This window comes from Aegilops tauschii, chromosome 3 (assembly GCF_002575655.3).
Source record: "Aegilops tauschii subsp. strangulata cultivar AL8/78 chromosome 3, Aet v6.0, whole genome shotgun sequence".
NCBI lineage: Eukaryota > Viridiplantae > Streptophyta > Magnoliopsida > Poales > Poaceae > Aegilops > Aegilops tauschii.
The window spans coordinates 601,177,083-601,200,417 of record NC_053037.3 but is presented as its reverse complement, the minus strand read 5'-3'; the positions used below and the strand labels follow the sequence as shown (position 1 = coordinate 601,200,417).

The following is a 23,335-nucleotide window of genomic DNA, read 5'->3' as shown; positions in this document are numbered from 1 at the left end:
AAAGAATTTTGCCGCAGCACCTGGAGGCAGGAGGAATTCGGCTGTACCTATCAACGGAGTAAACCTTTATCCTGTGAAGTCAAGTCAAGGTGTCTCTGCGGAGATGCTTGAAAGCATCCGAATTTCTGGTACTTGTCCGTGATGATGCTTGGAGCAACTCCAACGCGCCAATCCAAACGGCTCCGTTTGGGTCGACGTATCAGTCCCTTTTTACCTTTGGGTCGGTAATTAATGTGTCCAACGCGTGGACACATATTCGTTCTTGCGGGTGCTTTGCGGCCATTTTTTTGTTTTTTGCGATATATTAATATAATTTAGCCCAAGTTCACATAATTCAAACAAATATAAATATCTTAGAATTTCACAACCAAATAAATATCTCATAGTTTACAAGCCAAATAAATTTAACATTTAAAAGAGAGAAAAAATAGCCGATACACCTATTGGTTATCAACGTGAGCCCACATATGCTCAACCAAATCATCTTGCAGTCGAATGTGAGTTTCTCAATCACGCATTTGATGATAAAATTTGGTGAACTGTGCAAACGTTGCCACTCCTCCATGCTCAGACACAACATTGTCACCCTGAAACTGAAACACTTGATCGTAGATTTCATCCAGATGCTCGTCCTCTACAATCATATTGTGCATGATCACACAAGCAGTCATCACCTCCCACAACTTCTTGGTGCTCCAAGTTCTAGCGGGATACTGAATGATGCCCCATTGAGATTGAAGAACATCGAAAGCACGCTCCACATCCTTCCTAGCACTCTCTTGTGCTTGGGCAAATCTCTTCCTTTGCTCTCCTACAGGTTGGGGATTGTCTTCACAAGAGTAGTTCACCGAGGATACATACCATCAGCTAGGTAGTGTCGTTTCTTGTAGTAGTGGCCATTGATCTCAACATTGACCTCCCGGAAGTTGCCTTCTGCAAGCCTTACAAACACCGGAGACCGTTGAAGCACGTCGATGTCGTTGTGAGATCCGGCTATGTCGAAGAAAGCATGCCAAATCCAGATATCTTGGGAAGCCATGACCTCAAGTATGACAGTGCAAGCTTTCACATGGCCCTATACTACCCCTGCCAAGTAGAAGGGCAGTTCTTCCACTCCCGGTGCATACAATCTATACTACCAAGCATCCCCGAAAAGCCCCTACTCACATTGATCGCCAACAACCAGGCTGTATCTTCAGCAGTTTGCTCTCTTAAGTACTCTGGGGCCACATCCTTGCAGAACTTGTACATGGAGTCTAGGCACGTGGACTCACTCATTCAGACATACTCATCAATGAGATCATTGGGAACTCCGTATGCAAGCATCCGAATAGATATAGTGCATTTCTGATAAGAGGAGAAGCCAACCATTTCCAGGGCATCCTCCTTGCACTTGAAATAGTTATCGTATGCCACCGCCCCCTCCCGGATACAGTTGAACACATGTCTAGCCATCCGAAAACAGTGCCGGAATAGGTGGTGTTTGAAGAGCGGGTTAGGGGACTCGAGGTAGTCCTACCAAAGTAGGCAATGACCGCTCTCTCGGTTGCGATTCAACGCTGGAGTATGCCCCGGGATCGAGCCCGTGAACACCGGCTGCTGCCTACTAGTGTAGTCATTGATGACCAAAGCAACAACCACAATCTCCTCATCATCGGATGAAGAATCATCCGAATTGCAAATGAAATTTTGGAAAAAGTACTCATCGCTGGAGTCCATTTGTACCTTGCTGGCAAACCATCAAACACCATGCATTCGTCATGGAAGAAGCCGGCCGATGAAGATCCTCGCACCTCTCCGAGACCAGGTAGCAGGCCCGTTGACGTGGAGGCAAACGTGGCGGTGTTCCGCGAGCGAGGTAGCTGCGCTTGTGTGCTGCCGGGAGGGGAGGCGAGGGCGTGGTGGCGTCGACGTCGGGTTGTTGCGATGGCGGTGAAAACGGTCCACCAAACGCCGGAGTAGGGGGCCGTCAGGGGGTGGCGTGCTACTGGGGGAGATATGTGGGTGCAGGCGGCCGGCCTGGGCACCGGAACTGAGTGGCAGTGCCGACGGGTGGGGTGGCCGGTTGTGCTAGTTGTCGATGGGATGAAGGGGGAATGGCCAATGTGCCACCGACCGGCGGGCCAGGGGGAGGAGAAGGGCGGGTGTGGCACGCTTCCGCTGCGTGTCTGCGCTGGTGCAAATGCGGCCCAAATTTGGGCCTAAAATGGGTCGCCGCAGACAAAAACCGGACGCTGGTCCATTTGCATCGGCGCGTTGGGCCGATTTTTTGTGTCCGTTTCGACCCAAACAGACACGCGCGGACACTTTGGGTCGGCCCGTTGGAGTTGCTCTTAGTGGTTATCCTTGGTAATTGTCTACACGGTATTTCTCGTTCCAAATAATTTAATTCTTAAAAATGAAGTGGGAAATAGGATCAGCACCTACCACCACTTCACCAAAGTTGTTATCTTTCTTTCGAAGCAAAGACAGACCTCCACATTCCATCCGGTCTCTTCTGGGCCTCCAAGCATATCTCTATCTGGATGAAAACTTATTGAGCGGTACAGACTCCACTAATCCTACCAAATGGCATTGATGCTTCGGCGCTTTCCTGCTCATTGGCATTACGTACCTAATATTGTAGATGGATGCATCTGGCAACAAAATTTGTAGTACAAGCTATCGCTGTCAACCAATTACAACACCGGGAATAACTTTTGAACAACGAATGAGAAGGACAAGCCAATGATTCGGTACCATGTGAAAATGCAGCATAGGTAGAAGCTTATAGAAGTAGGCAAACACCACTTTCACGTGTGAGTGTGACTGATTGTTGTTGTTACTATGGAAGATTAACCCGCAAAAAAAAAATTTAAAAGTAGCAATGTGGCCCGCGCATATGTGGCCCGCGCATATGCGCGGGCCAGTATATTTAACAAAGATAAGTTACACCCAGTAGATATTTGTCACTTCTACTGATTGGTCATCAACTGGTGGTTGAAAACACAAATTTACCCTTAGAATACCTTGGGGTGATTTTCAAGATAAGAGGAATTCCTCGCTCACAGAAATATCGGACGCACACATTTGCGTCGAATTCTTCAGTTGCGACGTGTTCCACGGGATCGTCGTTGTGTGGTCCTAGCTTGGTTTCTTAATTGTCAATAAATCATGTCCATCTTATCTCTAGGCATTAATCACAACAATTCTCTTTCTTGGTGATGGACAAACCTCACAGGAAATTTAACTTAAGTAGAACTACAGATTAGGTGCAATAACAAGCTAAATGCAAGTTAGAAGTTCTATATGTTTTGCACAATGTAATAACAAAGGCAGCTGAATAAAATATTCAATATTTCTGGTCAAGTTTAAATGCGCAGACATTCTCTTTCAATCATCTATTATATTTTCTTTTTGATCTTCTCTAATATAAGTGGAATTACATAAAGTTTTGAATGCATTTAGATATTTTGCGGATTCTTTATTATTTATATACATAACTATCGATAAAATCAATCAAACCCCAAGAAATGAATATTAATATGAATTTAGCATTTCAAGCTCAAATCTAATTATATATAATTGCAATTTTACTGTTTTACATCCTTTAATTCAGACAAATAGTATAGATAAATAAACAATTAAACATCACAATTGGCTCATGATACACATACGATAATAGTAAATGATAAGAGCAGAACAGAGTACCCTCCACATTATGTCTACACCTAATGAAGGAGTATATTTTGAAAGAATCTACGATTGTAAACACGGTGATGCTCGGGGTTGATATCGTGTTTTAAAATGATAATTCCAGTAATTTTTAGCATGCAACAGGAAGCTAATTTTTGTTACTCCACCTTAGACAGCAGCCTGTTTACATCACACAAAGGACAGACGAACCAATTTTTTTACGTAGAACAGATACAACGTTTTTCGGTTACATGTGGTTTGTCAAGTTGCAAGGTCAAAAATGTAATTCTGCGTAGATAAATATGTATGTAGATAATTGCTCTAGTAGAGAATGTTTACATATGAAATTATATCCATTCTACAACAAATTATCAACTATAATTATATTATAAAACATGTCTAGACTAGAGAATGTTTACATATGAAATTATATTAATTTTTTAATCTATTTATTTAGGCGGCGTTGTGGGGCGGTGGTGCGAGGGTGTCTGAGCGTGAAGTTTCTTGTGGTTGCAGGACGCTAAAATTATACGAGAAAGCTTTCTTCCCATAAATTTGTCGGACGGAGGAGGTGATTATACGGGATCCCGTAAAAAAATCAGGTTTACGGAGCTGTTGGAGGCCTTTTTTTGCTCCAACTTCCTGTAAATGATAGTTTTTTTAGAGATATGGGAACTATTGGAGCTGCTCTTAGTAAGGGATAAGTATATTTACTAATATAACTTAAGGAAAAAAGTATGATTCAAGAATAGGGATAAAACCCATTTGTTAACATGATCACAAATACATCAAGGCACTAATTATTATTGAATGACAATAAAGACAATGAATATATTTGTCCATACCCATGTAAATAGGAGTATCGATTATTTTTTATTTGATTCCACGAGAAAGTGTCAAGAAAAATCATTGTGTAGGCTCACAAAGGGAGTATTCGTCATCAATAGTGCAGTCATCTATTGTAGTGAGACAAATGAATGACATTAGAGTGTAGGATTACCTGATTAGGTTTGTAAGAGAGGGGCTTGGAAGTCAGTTATGGTGTGTGATGGGCTTGGGGTAGTGAAGGGATGTCGGTGCATAGGTATCATGATGACAACCACGGAAAAGACGACCACCACCATACTGATAGCATGTCCATGAGAAAGGGGATTAGTAGAGGAGATGCAGATATAATCTCCTTCCCTTCATTTTTTTCTCATATTTTGGTCAAGAGTATTATTCCTGATATATATACCTAAGGCAGTAAGGCTGATTGTGTTTACTACATTAGACATATATAACACATAAGTTGGCTTGTTGTACTTTGATGATGAATTTAACAAACTGTAAAATAGAGCAATGACTTTAAGGCTTAATGGTTACTTCTTAGTTGCATGCATAGTTGGTGCGTAGGTGTAGTTCCTAAATACATCTTGCTAGATGAAACTGATGGGAGTAAAAAAATGGACAGAAAACGTATAAAGGGGGGCTTGGACTGGATTATTCGAAAAATATATCCTGCTGGGTATTGGAGAGGGTTAATACGATGATTACCCTATTATTTTCAACCTGTAGAAATTTCACTGGTTGCATCACTCAAAGTTGTATTGTTGTAATGCCATATACATTATCTCGCAAAAAAATGCCATATACATTGCTTCGTGAATAGATGTAATTTTAGCATTTTAAATTTCAGATTCATACATAACTACCCCACTGCATGCAAACAAATCAAGAACAAAAATGCTTAGCATTAGCATTAGTCATAGGCCCATAGCCTTGTCTTGATGCAAACCGTGAAAGCCACATCTTAGGATTAGAATGCCTTTTTTTACACGGGCTCAACCACGCAACTCCCGCAGATATGGGGCAGCAAGAAGGTGGCAGCATTGTTGACAGCTGATGCCATGAGAGGAGAACAATTGAGTTACCATGGAGGTAGCCATGAACTAATTAATTACTTGCATACCTTAACTTCATATGCACAAAAATAAAGACTAAAATGGGCCCGCTAATATGACCTAGTCACCCACTTATTAATTATTAATTATGTAATAAGATTTCTGTATATCAACATCGAACTATGGAGGTCGGGTGATGAGATATCTATTCCCTGGTATGTAATAACTAGTACATCATGTGGATGCATGTAGCAAAACTGAGCGAAAAGAAAAAAGGATGATGGAATATTGATGAGTATAAGTATTGTGTGCCCCATGAATGCACACTCAAGCTAGTCTAAAAACATGACCCGCACTTAGCAAGTTAGCATACGTTGTGTCACTAAGGGTGAGGCCTATCATTGAGAGCATTTTATTAGCGTAAGTGTGATGTATACGCATGACGCCTTATCCTTGTACTACAAAGTGTTATTTTTGTGAAAGAGTGTGCTGGAAATCGGGAACATATCTCTTTGTTTCTTTATCATGGCGTACACCAATCATAGGAGGTACTTGATTCCAGCCATGGAATTATATCCTACAGTTCCGGACGAGAGCATCAATGCCTCCCACTTTCACAGCTGCTTTCGTGAGGGAAAGGAACATTTTGGACCAGGAGGCATCTTAATGGCATGAGCTCTTATTAATAGGACCATGGAGTTGCTACCGAGCCAACACACTAATGTAGCTGCCAGGTACAACGCACAAGCAAGCTTAGAGGAAGCAAGCGGAAGAGCCCCCTGTCTCCCGTCAGGTGATAAAAGGAGGAGATAACAAAGGTAGGTCGCTGCCCTGCTCGTTATCCCTGTATACTACGTAGTTGTAATTGTACTCAATCTGCTGATCTGTTGTACAATCAACTAGGATGGCCGACGCGGTACTGGGCAGCGTGACAAACGCTCTCGATATTGTGTTCAAGATCAAACATGCTGTGGATACAGTTAAACGGAATGAAAAGGAATGCCAAAAGATCAAGAGGCGTGTGGAGAGGGTCGGGCACACGCTCGCGTTGTGCCAAAAGGACGCGGAGCTAATGAACCCCGAAGGGAGCGGCACTGCACTGGAGGCGCTGCGTGAGATCCTCGCCGAGGCGCTCGAGCTCGTCACAGGCTGCCAGGAAGAGACCAACATGTGTTGTCTCCTCATAAAGGCCGGGGAGATGTCCAAGCAGCTCAACCAGGTGGACCAGAGTATATCCAGTATAAACTCTGATGTGTCGGTTGCCATCATGGTCTGCATTGCGCCGCACACCAAGCCACTTGTACGTTAAGTTTTCGATGCATAGTACATAATCTTTTTATTGGTGTTTCTTTTGATTTTATCATGAATAATGCATATATAGCTGAAGGATGGTCACTGTCTAACAGAAACTCTACCAAGTACCGGATGGACATGGCCGTTCGCTCCAACTGGTATTATGCAGTGAATCTTTTGTACATTCTACAAATTCTTACAGTATTACTTTTCATCTACTCCCTCCGTTCATAAATATAAGACCTGTTAGAGATTCAAATATGGACTACATACGGAGCAAAATGAATGAATATACACTCTAAAATATGTCTATATACATCTGTATGTAGTACATATTGAAATCTCTAAAAGGGCTTATATTTAGAAACGGAGGGAGTATATTATACTCCCTCCATTCCAAAGTAAGTATCCCTGACTTAGTACAAGTTTGCACTAAAGTTGTACAACGAACACTTATTCTGGGACGGAGGGAGTAGACTTTTGGTCATATAATTCTAAGCTTGCAGCCCTTGGTTGCTCAGGATCAACAACTATGAAACCTATTTCTGCAACAAAAAAACCCCTACAAAACCTTTGATATTTTAGTATATGAACTTTTAAATAATAATAATATCATTTCAGGACAATATTGGCATGGGATTCATCAACCCAATTTTTTGAGTAAATGACAGGTTTTACCTATAATAATTTTGGTGACACTACTTACCCCACTTGAACAAATAATGTGATATTTTATCCCCTTCACTTCACATTTTTGACACGGCTGACAACGTCCGGCAGTACTTATTCCCTTATATATATTTTTGTCAAAATTTACCCGTAACTTCACATTTATGACACTAATTAATTGCCCCTTTTTGTTATTAAAAAGAGGTAATTGGTGTCACAAATGTACATTTAGGGGTAAAATGTGGTGTGGGTTAAGTAGCGCCACAAAAAGTTTAAAGTATAATTTCATTGAACATAACATACAAATTCAGCTATATGAATAGTAGCTATTAAACCATCCTATCCGAGAACTTTTTATTAGATGTGTTTCTCATATTAATTTTACTCTATTTGAATTAAATTTTTACTTGAAATATTGTGTCAGTATTGATGCCAATCTTTTATTAAATTGTTGGGATTATTGTGGCCTTTTAATCTTGTATAGATTGCACGCATCCACCTAAAGTACAAATTTTTAAATACTTTCCTTCGGCCGAATGATCATAATACCCTAACAAATGGAGCTTATTTGGTATTGAATTACCCCTTAGTGTTTTATATACAATCCATTAGCTTATCTCTACTATTTAACCATATTAGCGATAACATATGTCATTACTGTGAAGGACAAACGAACACGGAGTGTACCACATACAATTTCTGAAGTTGCCATTGAGATCAAGGTAGCGTTGGACAAAGTTCAGAGGAACAAGGCAGAGTGTAATGAAATTGAAAAGCGTGTGAATGGAGTCAATGCCCTCCTTTCACAGTTTGGGAATACAGAACTCATGAAGGACCCATACATGAGGGCTTCAATAGAAAAGCTACATACAACCTTTTGCATTGCTCGCACACTCGTCATGGATTGTCAGAAAAGAAATATCATTTTCATCCGATCTGGTTGGGAGCTGTCAAAACAGTTACATGAGGTACTAGAGAAAATTGATCTTGCCCTTGATGAGATGATCACCATCAGTTCCAGCTATGAATGTACAGTGTGACAAAGTGGTGTGCCCTACATCCTAGCCTCTCAAGGTATTTTCATCTGCCTTAACCTCAACTTGCCAGTATTCCACCATGTATATAGTTTGAAGGATCCAAATATGCAATTATTAATTTCAAGTGCAAAGATGACATGCAGCTGCATGTTTTTTTTCAGGCATGACATTCTCACTCCTGAAAAAATAGGCCGACCTACATCTGAGCTAGTTTGGCAACACAAAGTTTCATACCGGAGTAAATCATTATGTGATAGTGATCAATTTTGTACCTCCATTGGGCCCACATCATGATATAGAGCCTAAAAAGTTCATTATTCTGGAGCAATGCCAATAACACAATGCATAAACATACTTTAATTAATTAAGTTGCTCAACACCCACTATAATAAAGGCTACCAAATTTGAGTTATAGTGAACTCGGGCATGGTTTGATTAGTTTTGCCTCATCGATGTCACTCATGCGAAAATCATTCATTTTGGCTGAATTGCAGTGCAAATTTGAAGTAAATTATGATGGTAAAAGGATGGTGGCCAAACCGCGAATCAGCTATGGAATACAAGAATGGTGCAGTTTGTCCGATTAAAGTTGGATAGTTGATGGTTGTATTAAACATATCAATGACTACCTACTTTGGAAACAATCCATTAGCTCGGGCAGGTTTTTTATGAAGTTCATAATTAGGTATCCAGGATTTTTATCTATGAAGAAAAATCCAGACACTCTATGTCTAGTTTATGTCCCCTCCATATATTATTGGGTGGGGGGGGGGGAGTGAGAATAAAGAAGTGCTTATATTTATGTTGATATATCTATGATAATATTATGTACCTTATGAGTGTATTATAGACGCATGATGAAATGGTAAATCTAAATATAAGAATTCTCATTCTTTGGTCTATAGGAATTTTTTTGGTGCTATCGCTACATTATACTGACATAACTAGGAAAGACGTCACTAGTAGAAAAAGGGGCTTTGGTTCAGCCAGAAAAGAGCATTAATACCGGTTGCATTCCGAACCGGGACTAATGTGAGCATTAGTCCCGGTTCGAGCGGCGAGGGCATCGTACAGGCATTACTCCCGGTTCAAATGGGACCTTTAGTCCCGGTTGGTGCCACGAACCGGTACTAAAGGGTGCGATGCCCATTAGTACCGGTTCGTGGCACGAACCGGTACTAAAGGTCTCAATCCCATTAGTACCGATTCGTGGCACCTTTAGTACCGGTTCGTGCCACGAACCGGTACTAATGGTGCAATTTTCAAATCCTACCCCCCCCCCCCCCCCGTGTATCGCCTTTTCAGTTTTGTAAAAAGCAAAAGAAAATGATAAAAACTTCAAAAGTTAAAATCCTTCGAGATGTAGTTATGTTACCACATGAAAGATCGTGGATGTCGCCTAGAGGGGGGTGAATAGGCGCTTTAAAATAATTACGGTTTAGGCTTGAACAAATGCGGAATAAACCTAGCGGTTAATTTGTCAAGCACAAAACCTACAACAACTAGGCTCACCTATGTGCACCAACAACTTATGCTAAGCAAGAAAACCTACTTAGGTGATAGCAAGATATGACAAGAAACAATATGGCTATCACAAAGTAAAGTGCATAAGTAAAGGGCTCGGGTAAGAGATAACCGAGGCACGCGGAGACGACGATGTATCCCGAAGTTCACACCCTTGCGGATGCTAATCCCCGTTTGGAGCGGTGTGGAGGCACAATGCTCCCCAAGAAGCCACTAGGGCCACCGTAATCTCCTCACGCCCTCGCACAATGCAAGATGCCGTGATTCCACTAAGGGACCCTTGAGGGCGGTCACCGAACCCGTACAAATGGCAACCCTTGGGGGCGGTCACCGAACCCGTACACTTTGGCAACCCTTGGGGGCGGTCACCGGTACCCGTCAAATTGCTCGGGGCGATCTCCACAACCTAATTGGAGACCCCGACGCTTGCCCGGAGCTTTACACCACAATGATTGAGCTCCGAACACCACCAACCGTCTAGGGCGCCCAAGCACCCAAGAGGAACAAGCTCAAGGGCACCAAGCACCCAAGAGTAATAAGCTTCTCAACTTGTAACTTCCACGTATCACCGTGGAGAACTCAAACCGATGCACCAAATGCAATGGCAAGGGCACACGGAGTGCCCAAGTCCTTCTCTCTCAAATCCCACCGAAGCAACTAATGCTAGGGAGGAAAAAGAGAGGAAGAACAAGAAGGAGAACACCAAGAACTCCAAGATCTAGATCCAAGGGGTTCCCCTCACAAAGAGGAGAAAGTGATTGATGGAAATGTGGATCTAAGATCTCCTCTCTCTTTTCCCTCAAAAACTAGCAAGAATCCATGGAGGGATTGAGAGTTAGCAAGCTCGAAGAAGGTCAACAATGGGGGAAGAACACGAGCTCAAAGGATAAGGTTCATTGGGGAAGAAGACCCCCTTTTATAGGAGGGGGAAAATCCAACCGTTATGTGCTCAGCCCGCACACGAGCGGTACTACCGCTCCACGAGCGGTACTACCGCTCGGGCGGAAGAAGCAGGGAAACAGATCAACAAAACATGAACCTTGGGGCGGTAGTACCGCTTATAAGCGGTACTACCGCTCACCCCAGCGGTACTACCGTGGAGTCTGGAGGGCAGGAGAGTGACAGACCCGAGTGGTACTGCCGCGGTGGTTGGGCGGTACTACCGCTCGTGAGCGGTACTACCGCCCTACTGCCACTGCGAAGTACCGCACTATCCGACACGAAAAATGACCCCTCGAGTCAACGCGGTAGGGGCCTGGTACCGTAGCGGTACTACTGCTGAGGACCCACCAGCGGTACTACCGCTGCGGAGCGGTACTGCCGCTTGTGACCCCTAAGCGATACTACCGCTGGGTACCGCGGTACTACCGCTGGGACCATCCTAAAGCCACTTCCACGAAAACAAGAATACTCCACGGGAAACCAAAACTGCCATAACTTCTGCATATGAGCTCCGAATTGAGCAAACTCAAGCTTGTTGGATACAAGACGACGAGTAGCATCAAAACAGCGACAAATAGAGGAGTGAAACCTCCAACCGAGAAGAACCGGCATAACCTTCCAACATCGAAAACATCATAGAAGATGCGAGTGAACTCCGTTTTCGATGAACTCGAGCTTGTCATCAAGATGACCATAAGCTCCAAAACTCACAAAGAGAAAAACCAAACAAGAACCAAGAAAGGTGATGCAAGGATGCAATGGTTTGAGCTCTCTACGAATGATACGATCAAGCTACTCATCGAGAGCCCCCCTTGATAGTACGGCAATCGATCCTATAACCCGGTCTCCCAACTACCATCATGAGACCGGTAAAATAGAAAACCTATCAAGGGCAAACCTTTGCCTTGCACATGGTCCACTTGAGCTAGATGATGACAACTTGACTCCCTCAAGTTGGACCACCTTTCTTGGTTGCGTTGGCTCGATGAAGACTAGTTGATTGCTCCCCCATACTCCACTATGGGTGAGCCACTCTTCCGCACATCTTCACAAGTCCATTGTCACCACAATGGACGGCAAGCTTCAAGCATTTGATCTCTTCATGATGCTTCACTTGAACTTGCACACCGCAACATCTTCACAAGTCCATTGTCACCACAATGGACGGCAAGCTTCAAGCATTTGATCTCTTCATGATGCTTCACTTGAACTTGCACACCGCAACCTAACCCCACAAAGAACTCTCACGAAGATCATGGGTTAGTACACAAAGCGTAATTGACAATGCTTACCACACCATGGAATCGCTTGATCCCTCTCGGTACATCTTCTACTCTTTGTGAGTTGATCAAGTTGATTCACTCTTGACTTAGTCTTGATCAACCTTGAATCTTTTCAACTCTCTTCATTTGGATGATGTCTTGAAGATATACATGAATGATCACACAATCTTCTTCTCCAAGACATGCTTGCAATAAGCTCAATTATCACATGACCAATCTTTGGATAATTCCTTAATAACACCTTGATCACCACATAAACTCCTTGAAACCAACACATGAACTTCAAGAAATGCCTATGGACAAATCCTTCAAATATAACTCAAGGCAACAATTAGTCCATAGAGATTGTCATCAATTACCAAAACCAAACATGGGGGCACCGCATGTTCTTTCACCACATCTACTAGTTAGGAAAATTTAAAAACTTAAATTTGGACATGTTTTGCAAAAAGTGTAGGGAAAATGTAAAACGGCTATAACTTTTGCATACGATGTCAGAAAAAACGTATAATATATCAAAATGTTCAGCACGAAAATCCGCATCCGATTTTGACATCCTACGGCTTGTTTGCAAATTTTTAGAATCCTCAAATTCCAAAAGGAAAAAAAGTTATGCTCAAATTCCAGTTTTTAAAAAAAAATCATTAAATCTGGTCAAACTATGGTCAAACTACTTATTCAAGAAGTATTAGCGTTACTAAATAATTATTCAAGAATATTAGTGTTACTAAATAATTATTTCAGTTTTTTTGAATTTTGGTCAAATCTGGTCAAACTGTGGTCAAACTATGGTCAAACTACTTATTCAAGAAATATTAGTGTTACTAAATAATTATTGCTTTAACAATAATTTCAAACTCAAACAGTGAAATGTGTGACTTCATGCTCAAGCTAAACTCCTGAGGGTTAATAGGATTGACATCTTACTATTGTGAGGAAAACAACAAGTGCAGACTTGGAAACGAGGGAGAATAGAACCCGGAAGTTAAGCGTGCTCAGGCTGGGGGAGTGGGAGGATGGGTGACCGTCCGGGAAGTTAGATGATTTGGAATGATGAGGGGTGATTAGAGATTAAATTGAGCAGTGATGAGGGGTGATTAGAGATTAGAGGTTAAAATAATTCAGAAATTTGAAAATCGGGAAAAAAAATTCAAAAAAAATCCTTTAGTACCGGTTGGTGTTACCAACCGGGACTAAAGGTGGACCTCCAGGCAGTAGCCACGTGGAGGGCCTTTAGTCCCGGTTCGTATAAGAACCGGGACTAAAGGGGGGACCTTTAGTAACGACCCTTTAGTCCCGGTTCCATAACCGGGACTAAAGGCCCTCTAGAACCGAGACAAAAGGCCCTTTTTCTACTAGTGCGTGTGTTCTTGATAATATAATTCTATTTTAGAAGAATGAATTGCTGCTATATATTTTGGTAGCTAAACATTATTATGAAGTTTTATGAAATAGTTATTACTTCTAGTGCTTGCTAAAAGATATATGCGCGCTATTTAAAATTGAACAAGAGTGCCGGCACATCGACCATTCTACCACTAGTATTTACTGATAGTAGCAATAAGCAAAAATTCGTCAATGTAGAGTGAGGAGATTCTAACATTCAAGACGCCAATCACATACATCAATTTAAATTTACTTGGTTGATCACATAATTCGAGAAAAATATAAGGGAAAAAAATCTAGGTTCATGTTTTGATTCATGTAGCCAAAAATAGTACATTAAATGTTTATGAACATGTTACCACTTTTAACAATAATATTTAAGTGCATATGTTCATCCGTGTGTGTGTGTGTAAAATTATGGACCATATTATTTCATACCACTAAAAATATACCAACTACAAGAATTGCGCCCTAAATTAAGGACAACCCTGTTGAAGTAATCTAAGAATTTTTTTAGAGAGAGCCTCATAAGGTTATATAAATACGTTGTTAAAATTTTAACTAGGCCGTTTGAATGAGTGGGACTCTCTCGCAAACTGAGAAAACACGGCCTATTGTCGTCCTTGGTCGAGCATACCTTTGCGCGATTCTATGGGCTGATTTTTTTTTCTTAGTAATAGCGAGGTGAGAGATACCATCAATGCAGTCACATTCAAGTGTAGTTTGTCGAGCCTTGCATTTATAAATAGTACCATCGAGCCTAAGCTTGTTCTTGAAGACCCATTTACATCCTAAATGTTTACACCCATAAGGACGATCAATGACCTCCCATGTCCCATTGGCCATAATGGAATACATGTCACTATGTACAACTTCCCTCCAGTAGTCAACATCAGGAGACGCATAAACTCCTGAAATGTAAGTGAGAGTATCATCCATGAGGTACACAATGAAATCCTCACTGAAAGACCATGCGGTCCTTTATCTCCTGCTCTTTTGATCCTCTTCAGGGATCTCATAATGTTCTAGTGGAGCAGAGGGTTCATGAGTTATGCATTATCCCTGACTAGATGAGCTAGGCATATCTTTCACAGGAAAAATATCCTCAAGGAAAGCTGCATCATTTGACTTCATAGTTGTACTAACATTCATGTCACGTACCTCAAAATTTTCAACTAAAAATCTATAGCCAATGCTATAGAAAGCATATAACTAATATAAGCACAATCAAAGGTTTTTAGTCCAAGCTTACACTTATTGGGAATCGGCATGTTGACTTTCGCCAGGAAGCCCCAAGTTCTTAAGTAAGAGAGTTTAAGTATTTTTCTTTCCCATTCCTCAAATGGGGTAAACTATTTTTATGGGAACTCTACTTAGGACATGACATGCAGTCTTCATAGCTCCCTCACCATCCCTTGGAAAGTATCGCACCGCCCAACATGGCATTAACCAAATTAGTTAGAGTGTGATTCTTTCGTTTGCTAGCCCCATTTGATTAGAGAGAATAGGGAGACATCATCTCATGCATTATACCATGTTCCTCCTAGAATAAATTGAACCCGTTGAAAAATACACTCCGTTTTGATCCAACCTAAGCCTTTTGATCTTTCCATCAAGTTGATTCTCTGCTTTGGTTTCACAGATTTTAATGTAGTGGAACGCCCCGTCTTTTGTTTTCAACATACATAGCATGCAATATCTAGTAGAGTTATCTATAGAAGTCATTAACTATCTTTTTCCACCCTTTTTCAACACACCATTCATCTCACAATTCTAATGGCGTATAGTTCCTCACCTCAGCAGTCATTTGGTACTTGCGAGGTTGCTTTGCTTTCACACATACTTTACACTTAGAACTTTTGAGAACAGTAAATTTCGGGATTAGACTCAAATTTTCTAGCCGCGTCATGCAACTAAAGTTAATATGAAAAAGTCATAAAAGCCAAACATTCGATTCAGATTCATTAAAAATATGAGTATATTAACTTTAGTATAGAACTCTATGGAACACGGGCGGAACAAGACTAGCTCTGCACCCATAGCCTTTTACCAATAAATTGTCCACATTATACAACCTTATTGGACTTAGATACCAATTTATGGCCATCTTGATAAAAGATGGAGCCGGTGACAAGATTCTTATTTGTAGTAGAGACATGCTACATGTTCTTCAGCAACAAGATATTTCCTGAAGTAAACTTTAGGTCGACCATACCAACAACACGAATAGAAGAATGTGACCCATCTCACATTAGCTAGGATGTAGTTCTTGTGACCTGATAAGAAGAAACCATGAATATATATATATCAGCACACACATGTATATTTTCACTCGTGTCAATCCACCAATCAGGAGAATGGCATACTAAAAGAATGGTAGGGAATTTACCATACCCGCATTTTTCATTTCAACATCGCCAATAACAACCTTAGTGGTATTGTCACTGTTCCATGCCGACGTCAGTCAAAGCGGTCCATGCAACCATTTTCCCAATGCCCATCTTCTTCACATACATGTCATTTTTCTTTCTTCTTAAAGGTATCCTTCTTATTCTTCTTGAAGTTGACAGGTTGTGATACCTTGTTCTTTCCCTCAAACTTCCCTTTGCCTTCATAGTTTTTCTTGTTCTTGAACTTGTGGGACTACAAATTATTCTTTTGCACCAAGTTGGCACTAGAATTCCCTTCATGGAAATGAGCATGTGTGCCATTCGCCCTTGCCTTCTCTTTAATATCAAGAATACCAATTAGACTGACAACAAATATCCCTATCTTTTGTGCTTCAGATAAGTAGCAAAATTTCTCCACGAGGGAGGATGCCATGCAATGATGCCTTCGGCAATAAATTTGTACGATAACACAAAATTGAAATGCTCAATTTCCTTGCCTAAGTTCATTGGCAAGTGAATGTATCTCATGAGCCCGCTCAACTACAGAGTGGTCAGCAGTCCACCTGTAGTCATGTGTTGTTCCATTACATACAACTCACTTCCTGCGTTCGATACTCCAAACTTGGCCTTGTTCTCATCCAACATATCCTTACCAACCTGAATGGTCATGAAAGGATTGCCGATCTTATCGACAAGAACACTCCGAACAACACCTCTGAAGAGGGTATCTGTAGCTTCGAATTATTTCTCTTGCTCGTGAGGAAGAGTACCCTCTGGCTTGCCCTTGGAGGTGTGACAACAGTTCATGGTGGTTAGCCAAAGTACTACCCTTGCACACATATAATTCACACCTCAAATGGAGGAGCTTTGAGGGTCGTGCTAAAAGGAATCGGAGAAAAATTCCTATACACATCAAGTTTTTGGATTGTTGAAAAACTGAGCAATTTACCTTTAAGTTTAATCTATAAAAATGGCAAATAAAACATGATAATCGTCTACGGGCGGGTGACTACTGGGCTGACCCCTTAACGCAGGTTGCTCGATGCCACTAGTATCGTTGTAGGTTCGCTCTGCTCTAGTTTCTTCGGGTTATTTTCTTTTTTCTTTTTGTGTTTTTCTTTTTCACCGGTTTTCTTTGGGGTTTCCTTTGTTATAGTTTAATTTCTTTCTCTGATTTCCTTTGGTTTTCCTTATTTTTTTCATGGTTTTCTTTGGTTTTATTTTTTTATTTCTGTTTCTTTGTTGGCTTTCATTGAGTTTTCTTTTTTCTAACACATGCCTACTTTTTTACTCAGTACATAATGTATATTTAGAGTACACACGTGAAGAAAGCATTATGCACATTTACCATTTTTCAAATATATGATTTACATTTTATTTCTCGCAAAAAATGATTTACAATTTCTAAATCACAGGTTTTGAACACTTTTCGAATACACACATACATTTTCCAAATACACATTGTACATTTTTCGATGGAAATAATTTTTGTAAAGACTGCAAACATTTTTTAACGCATGTCTTCATTTCTCATAAGCGTTGTACATTTTTCGTATATCGCGGGGAATTTTTTATGGTACTACTTTAAAATTTATATATTAAAACATGTGTAACATTCTTTTTTTGCGGGGACATGTGTAACATTCTTACAAAATGTATGTTCTCATGTATACTTTTTTTAAACACATTGTATATTTGTTGTATACATTTCTTTTTTTGTATATATACGTTTAACATTTTTAAATATATGATTTCACATTTTCCTTAAATTCGTGTCTTGACAATTATTTCGAATATGTGTTATTTATTTTACATTCAAACATTATTTTTAAGACACAAATAATATTTTTGAACTATGCGACTTTGTTTACATTGGATCAACGTTTTTTCAGAAACGTCACAAACATTTTGTTTGAAAGATGGGGCCATTTTTTTCTTCTAAATGTAACAACACGTTTTTTTAGTGGTATGTAAATTTTATTTGAATTACAATGGTTTTACATTATATAAATTTTATTGAAGTTGCATACATATTTTTTGAAACACATGAACATTTTTTAATTGCTAATAATTTTTTTTGGAATGGTATTCTAAAAGTGGGGCGAACATTTTTCGTACACTGCATTCACCTTTGCTGACACTGCAGTTATTATATTTTACAATATATATTTTTTATTTTCTGAAATAAAAATAATAGAAAAGAAGAACACACGGGATGTCAGTGTGGCGGGACCATGTCATAACTGGGCTGGCCCACTACTAAGAAGCTGCAGGCGACGGTAGCGATTCACAGCGGGCAGGACATAGGTGCGTCCAAAGAATACCTGGCCTAGTACCGGCCGAGACATGCACAAGGCCCATCATTCATTATTCTGCAATGTGCGAATCGAGTGACACGAGAGCCATATCTCGCTTATAGCAAGATGGTAGCTCCCTAGGACTGAAGCGCCCTGCTGCGCCCACGCTTATGGCGAAAAGGCTCACACGCGGCCGCGCGTTGCAACGCCCGACCTGGGCATCGCGCGTACGACACTGTCGGAAAGGGCGCAGGGTCCACCCACATGTCCAGACCATCCACAAAATTCTGACCGTGATTTCAATGGTGGGGCCTATTGTCTCCTTCCATATATAAAACTCTGCCCCGTGATTTTAACCGGTGGGGGGCCCGCTATGCCTGATTAATTAGCATCACCCTGATTTCTTTACAAGGAAACTTGAGTTCCTAACACGCTGTCGGAAATCGATCGTTCTAACGCGCGCGCGGGTAATAGCATCCCTCCGCTTATGGACGGCCCAGTAGCATGTTTGTCGTTCGTGCGTTCATTCGTCCAGTCTGATTTGTTGTGCTTGTTCTTTTTTCTTGTTTCCATTTTTTCTATTTTCTTTCATTTTTCTATTTCTTCATTGGTTTTCTTCGTTATACTTTGTTTTTTATTCTTTCTTGGGTTTTCTATTTTTTGTTTCTTTTTTTCACTAGCTTATCTATGGTTTTCTTCTTTTATTTTTTTCGTTTTTATTCCATTTATTTCTTAGTTTTTCTGGGTTTCTCCCCAACACAAATCTAAAATTCTCGTATACATGTGGTACAATTTTTAATATAAATTTAAAAGTTTTCAAACAGACAATAACATGTTTTTAAATGCATGATGTTATATATTTTTTATATTTTATGCACATTATAAATTTTGGGTATTCATTTAAAATAAATTTTTTATGCATTTAAAAAGGTTTCAATTTTGATGTCAACTTTTTCCATACACATTATACATTTTTTATACACTATCAACATTTTTTATAATAAATATTAACATTTTTCAAATGCATGAATAAAAATTTTAGAATATGTTTTTTTATGTCTACTTTTTTTTTACGTACACCTTCCACATTATTTTGGTATACGTCAAGAACATTGTTTTGTATCTTTTTAGCATTTGTTTGGTTTACGTACATGATTAACATTTTTGTTTCATATTTATGTTTTTCTGTGTACGTTGTCCATGCACGTAGTACATTTTTTGTATACACTAAAACATCATTCATTTTTGTCATTTTGTATTATGCCATCAATTCATGCATCTTTTGTACATTTTTTTAGTATATAGATATTGGCCGGTTTGTCTAGCTAATAGATCCGCCTGCGGGCGTGTGTATCCCTAAAACACTTGTAATTTAATGTGTGAAGGAGTAAACCATAAAAAAGGCAGGCATAGTCGCGCGAGTGACATCATCGATGAGGTTTGAATACTAACGCCGGCTGCTGTCTGCCTTGCTCGAAATGCCATATACTCACGTGCAGTGCTTAGACATGCATCCACGAGCCTGCCTATTACTCCCTCCTTCCCATTTTATTAGGCGTACTAGTCGCTAGCATGAAAATTGACGCATCGATCATTAGGTGAGGCATAGTACGAGGGATCTCCTTTGACCTACTTGGTTGACCGATCCAATCTCTAACTGCACGAGAGGCCTATTGGCATTTTTTTTCTTCAGAAAAGTAGCGATAGTAGGTGAGCCTATAACTGCATGCCTTTTTATTTTGACGTGCCTAATATTATGAGATTGCATGCAAAATTTAATACACCCAAGATTTTGAAAGTGAGGGAGTTAGTACTACCTCCGTCCCAAAATAAGTGTCCCAACTTTATACTAACTTTAGTTCTAGATTAGGCAACTACCAGTTGGTCAGAAACTTCTTTTTTGCGGGTCAATTGATCAGAAACTTAATCATGTTGTTAGTACTAGATTAGGCAACTAGCAATTGATCAGAAAATGATGCCATCGATGACGCTCTCATACCTTTCCTCTAACGGTAGTGGATCAAATGACTCACTCTATTTGTTCAACCAGACAAAACGGTCACGCCAGCAACTCTGACGTTCACAATGACATGGCTGAGATCAATTTTGGTCATCTATTTAAGCCGTCTCCTCCACCACGACCGGACACCAGTCATTGATCGAGCTCCACATCACATCAGTAAACCAAGCAGCCACCCACTCTCAGGTTGTCACGGCAACCATCAAGATCTAAGCATGGGATCCGTGACGGCGTCGACGACGGCAATGCCCGTCCTCCGTGTGGCCGCCATCTCCGGCTCCGTCCGCAGCAACTCTTGGCACGTCGGCCTCATCCGCGCTGGTACATACACACATTTCATTTTGCATGTGGTTACGTGCACTAATGAGTGCTCACTGTGCCATGTATGCATGATGCAGCCGAGGAGCTGTGCGAGGAGTCCATCCCGAGGCTGCGCATCGACCACGTCGACATCTCCAGCCTGCCCATGGCCAACCCGGACCTTGAGACACAGGGCGGCGACGGCTTCCCACCGGCCGTGGAGGCATTCCGCGACAGGGTCGCCGCCGACTGCTTCCTCTTCGCCTCGCCGGAGTACAACTACTCCGTCACCGGCTCTCTCAAGAACACGCTGGACTGGGGGTCGACCCACCTGCGTGAGATCGGGATATACCTGACCTGCACTTCATCAACAAGCCGGAGCTCCACATCAGGGCGTACGAGGACCCGCCCAAATTCGACGGCGAGGGGAACCTCATCGACGTCCAAGCCAGGGAGCGGCTCGTGCTCCTCTCGCTGCAGGCATTCGCGCTCAGGCTCCAACACAAGCAGGACTGACTGAAGATCGAAGAGACTTTGCATCACAGCTACCTACTTATCTGCATTTCCATTCAGATGATCCGTGTTTAAACACTAATAGGTTAGGTGTGTAGGCATCATAGCCTGTCGCTATTTTTGCAGGCTGTGGCATCTTTTATTTTCCTTTTTTGTTTTGCTCCGTTTGTGAGCCATATTTGAACCTCAGACTTTGTTACGTACTTTACTTAAAAATATGGCTGCATGCATCATTCTAATGCAAAGGTTGGGGTCATCCTCTTTTTTCAAAAAAATTCGTGTATTGGAGCACAATTTACTTCGTGTATTCGTGTACTTCCGTGAATAAAAAGACGATGCTACTCCAAGCAGTCTGCTTGTAATAAATATCCGAAGAGTTGCACTCATGTCAACCCCGCAATCCGGCGCGCCCATGGGCACCTGACCTGAATGGGTAGGTGTTAAAAGGGATAGGGAGGGGATTGGTGGAATCGTTGGTTATTGCTTGAGCCTCGTGGGCATATATATAAGGAGTATAAGGCAAGATGGAAAAATCCTACGCTATCCTATGTTTCCTTAGTAAACATTATACTCAACATGGAAACTGACGAGGTTGCTCAAATAAGGCGGTAGCCCTTTGTGCCGATGTCGATGTAGGCGAGAGCGTAGGGTGGTGTAGCTTTGGTCGAGGTAGCCGTGCGAAGAATGCCGTGGTCGATGTCGAGTCGGGGTAGCCGGAGTCGAGGAAGTCACCGTGGAGCCGCGGGCGCAAGGAGGCGCCGAGTTAGTCATGGGCTCAGTGGTGTCGAAGTAGTGGTGTACAGGGAAGAAGACGGTGTTGACGAAGCGTCGCGCCGGGTTTGCCAAACCCGAGGTCACGTTGTAGACGAAGGCACGCATTGGTGTTGCCAGCACCGGCCATGCGTAGACGGACGAAGATGGAGTTGACGAAGCGCCGCGCCGGGCTTGCCAGGCCCGGGAACACGTCCTGGACAAAAGTACACATTGGTGTTGCCAGCATCGGACATGCGTAGACGAGGGACCTGCACGAGCTCTACGCCATGTCGAGGAGTTAGAGGGGCTAGTAGAGAAGGCGACTCGACGATGGTTGTGGCGCCAATCGGCGTGGGGCCGATACCAACAGTGGTCGGAGTAGACGAACTTGTCGGGGACGATGACGGCGACCCTGGCGACGGGTTGGTGCTGGACGAAGAAGAAGGGGGTGGACGGGCGGCGGCGGCTACGGGGGTAGCAGCGGCGGTGGCCAAAGAAGAGCGGCGACGGCGGCGATGGTCGAAGTAGGCGAAGAACCCGACATCATGACAAAGACCGGCGCGGACGGTGGTGTTCCTGCGCCAAGGGAGCCGGCGCGTCGCATACCACAAGAAGTTGACGCGCGGGGACGATGGAGTGGACCGCGGCCCACGGCGCCACGGCCCGAAGGGGTGACACAGTGGCAGCAAGCGGGTCAGGGCGGCGACAGGAAGATCTCGGGGCGGCGGCGGGGACCTCTTGCATAATTGACACACACCATATTTGGCCACCCTATGTGTTCAGTGCGATTCAGTGTGCAGACCCTTTCATGTGGCTAAAAAGACTTGATTTTGGTCTTACCTACTTACTTTTGCCAATCACTTGCAAGTCAGTTACCCCATTTTGACGGTCATTATATAATTTTGAACAAGAAACCAAATTCAGGGCAGGTTTAAATCCAAAGTATCAAAACAACATACTAAATTTGAACAAAATTGCTTTGTTTTTTCTCAACCACTTACCCGAATGAAAGGGCATGATACTTTTGGAGAAGAGGGCATTAATAAGTAATCAGATATGTATTACTCTACCTGTACCAGAATCCAAAATTCCTCTTATGAAAAAACGACAGAGTGAAAAACACCAGGAGGTGGATTCAACCCTAGCCTAGCTAGAATCAATCTCCAGGTTTGACATCATGTGTGTCTTGCTAAGGCAAAAATTCCTTCAGTGGGAGGTGACGTTTCTTCCAAACAATCTGTGATTTCGGTCTTCAAGTGTTGCGTGAGTGTGTACATATCGTGACGGTGTGCATGTTGTGTACTTCTATGTTGTACATGCCACTATAAAAACGAAACAGAGCAGAAAAATTGTCGTTGCAAGTGGATTGG

General features: G+C 41.9%; 2 protein-coding genes and 1 pseudogene across 2 annotated transcripts; 2 read left to right on the top strand and 1 right to left on the bottom strand.

Moving 5' to 3' along the window:
• Positions 1–506: 506 nt before the first annotated feature.
• Positions 507–1,039, bottom strand: LOC120976092 (uncharacterized). The gene is made up of 2 exons (XM_040402916.1): positions 862–1,039; positions 507–811 (listed from the first exon to the last, which is right to left on the bottom strand). The coding sequence occupies exons 1-2, from the start codon at positions 1,037–1,039 to the stop codon at positions 507–509; spliced, it is 483 nt and encodes a 160-aa protein (XP_040258850.1).
• Positions 1,040–6,173: 5,134 nt separating this feature from the next.
• LOC109747961 (uncharacterized) lies at positions 6,174–9,465 on the top strand. Its single transcript, XM_020307006.4, has 5 exons — positions 6,174–6,376; positions 6,462–6,858; positions 6,965–7,009; positions 8,186–8,594; positions 9,052–9,465. The coding sequence occupies exons 2-4, from the start codon at positions 6,463–6,465 to the stop codon at positions 8,558–8,560; spliced, it is 816 nt and encodes a 271-aa protein (XP_020162595.1). The 5' UTR covers positions 6,174–6,376; position 6,462; the 3' UTR covers positions 8,561–8,594; positions 9,052–9,465.
• Positions 9,466–20,603: 11,138 nt separating this feature from the next.
• LOC109747963 (probable NADPH:quinone oxidoreductase 1) lies at positions 20,604–22,125 on the top strand (annotated as a pseudogene).
• Positions 22,126–23,335: the final 1,210 nt, after the last annotated feature.

What these genes read in the sequence shown, in the direction of transcription:
- LOC109747961 (XM_020307006.4), top strand. Translation starts at nt 6,463, where the DNA reads ATGGCCGACGCGGTACTGGGCAGCGTGACAAACGCTCTCGATATTGTG. An exon ending in CGCCGCACACCAAGCCACTT is followed by an intron (nt 6,859 to 6,964) that starts GTACGTTAAGTT and finishes ACTGTCTAACAG; the next exon opens with AAACTCTACCAAGTACCGGA. An exon ending in ATGGCCGTTCGCTCCAACTG is followed by an intron (nt 7,010 to 8,185) that starts GTATTATGCAGT and finishes ATTACTGTGAAG; the next exon opens with GACAAACGAACACGGAGTGT.
- LOC120976092 (XM_040402916.1), bottom strand. Translation starts at nt 1,039, where the DNA reads ATGGCTTCCCAAGATATCTGGATTTGGCATGCTTTCTTCGACATAGCC. An exon ending in ACGACACTACCTAGCTGATG is followed by an intron (nt 812 to 861) that starts GTATGTATCCTC and finishes CCCAACCTGTAG; the next exon opens with GAGAGCAAAGGAAGAGATTT.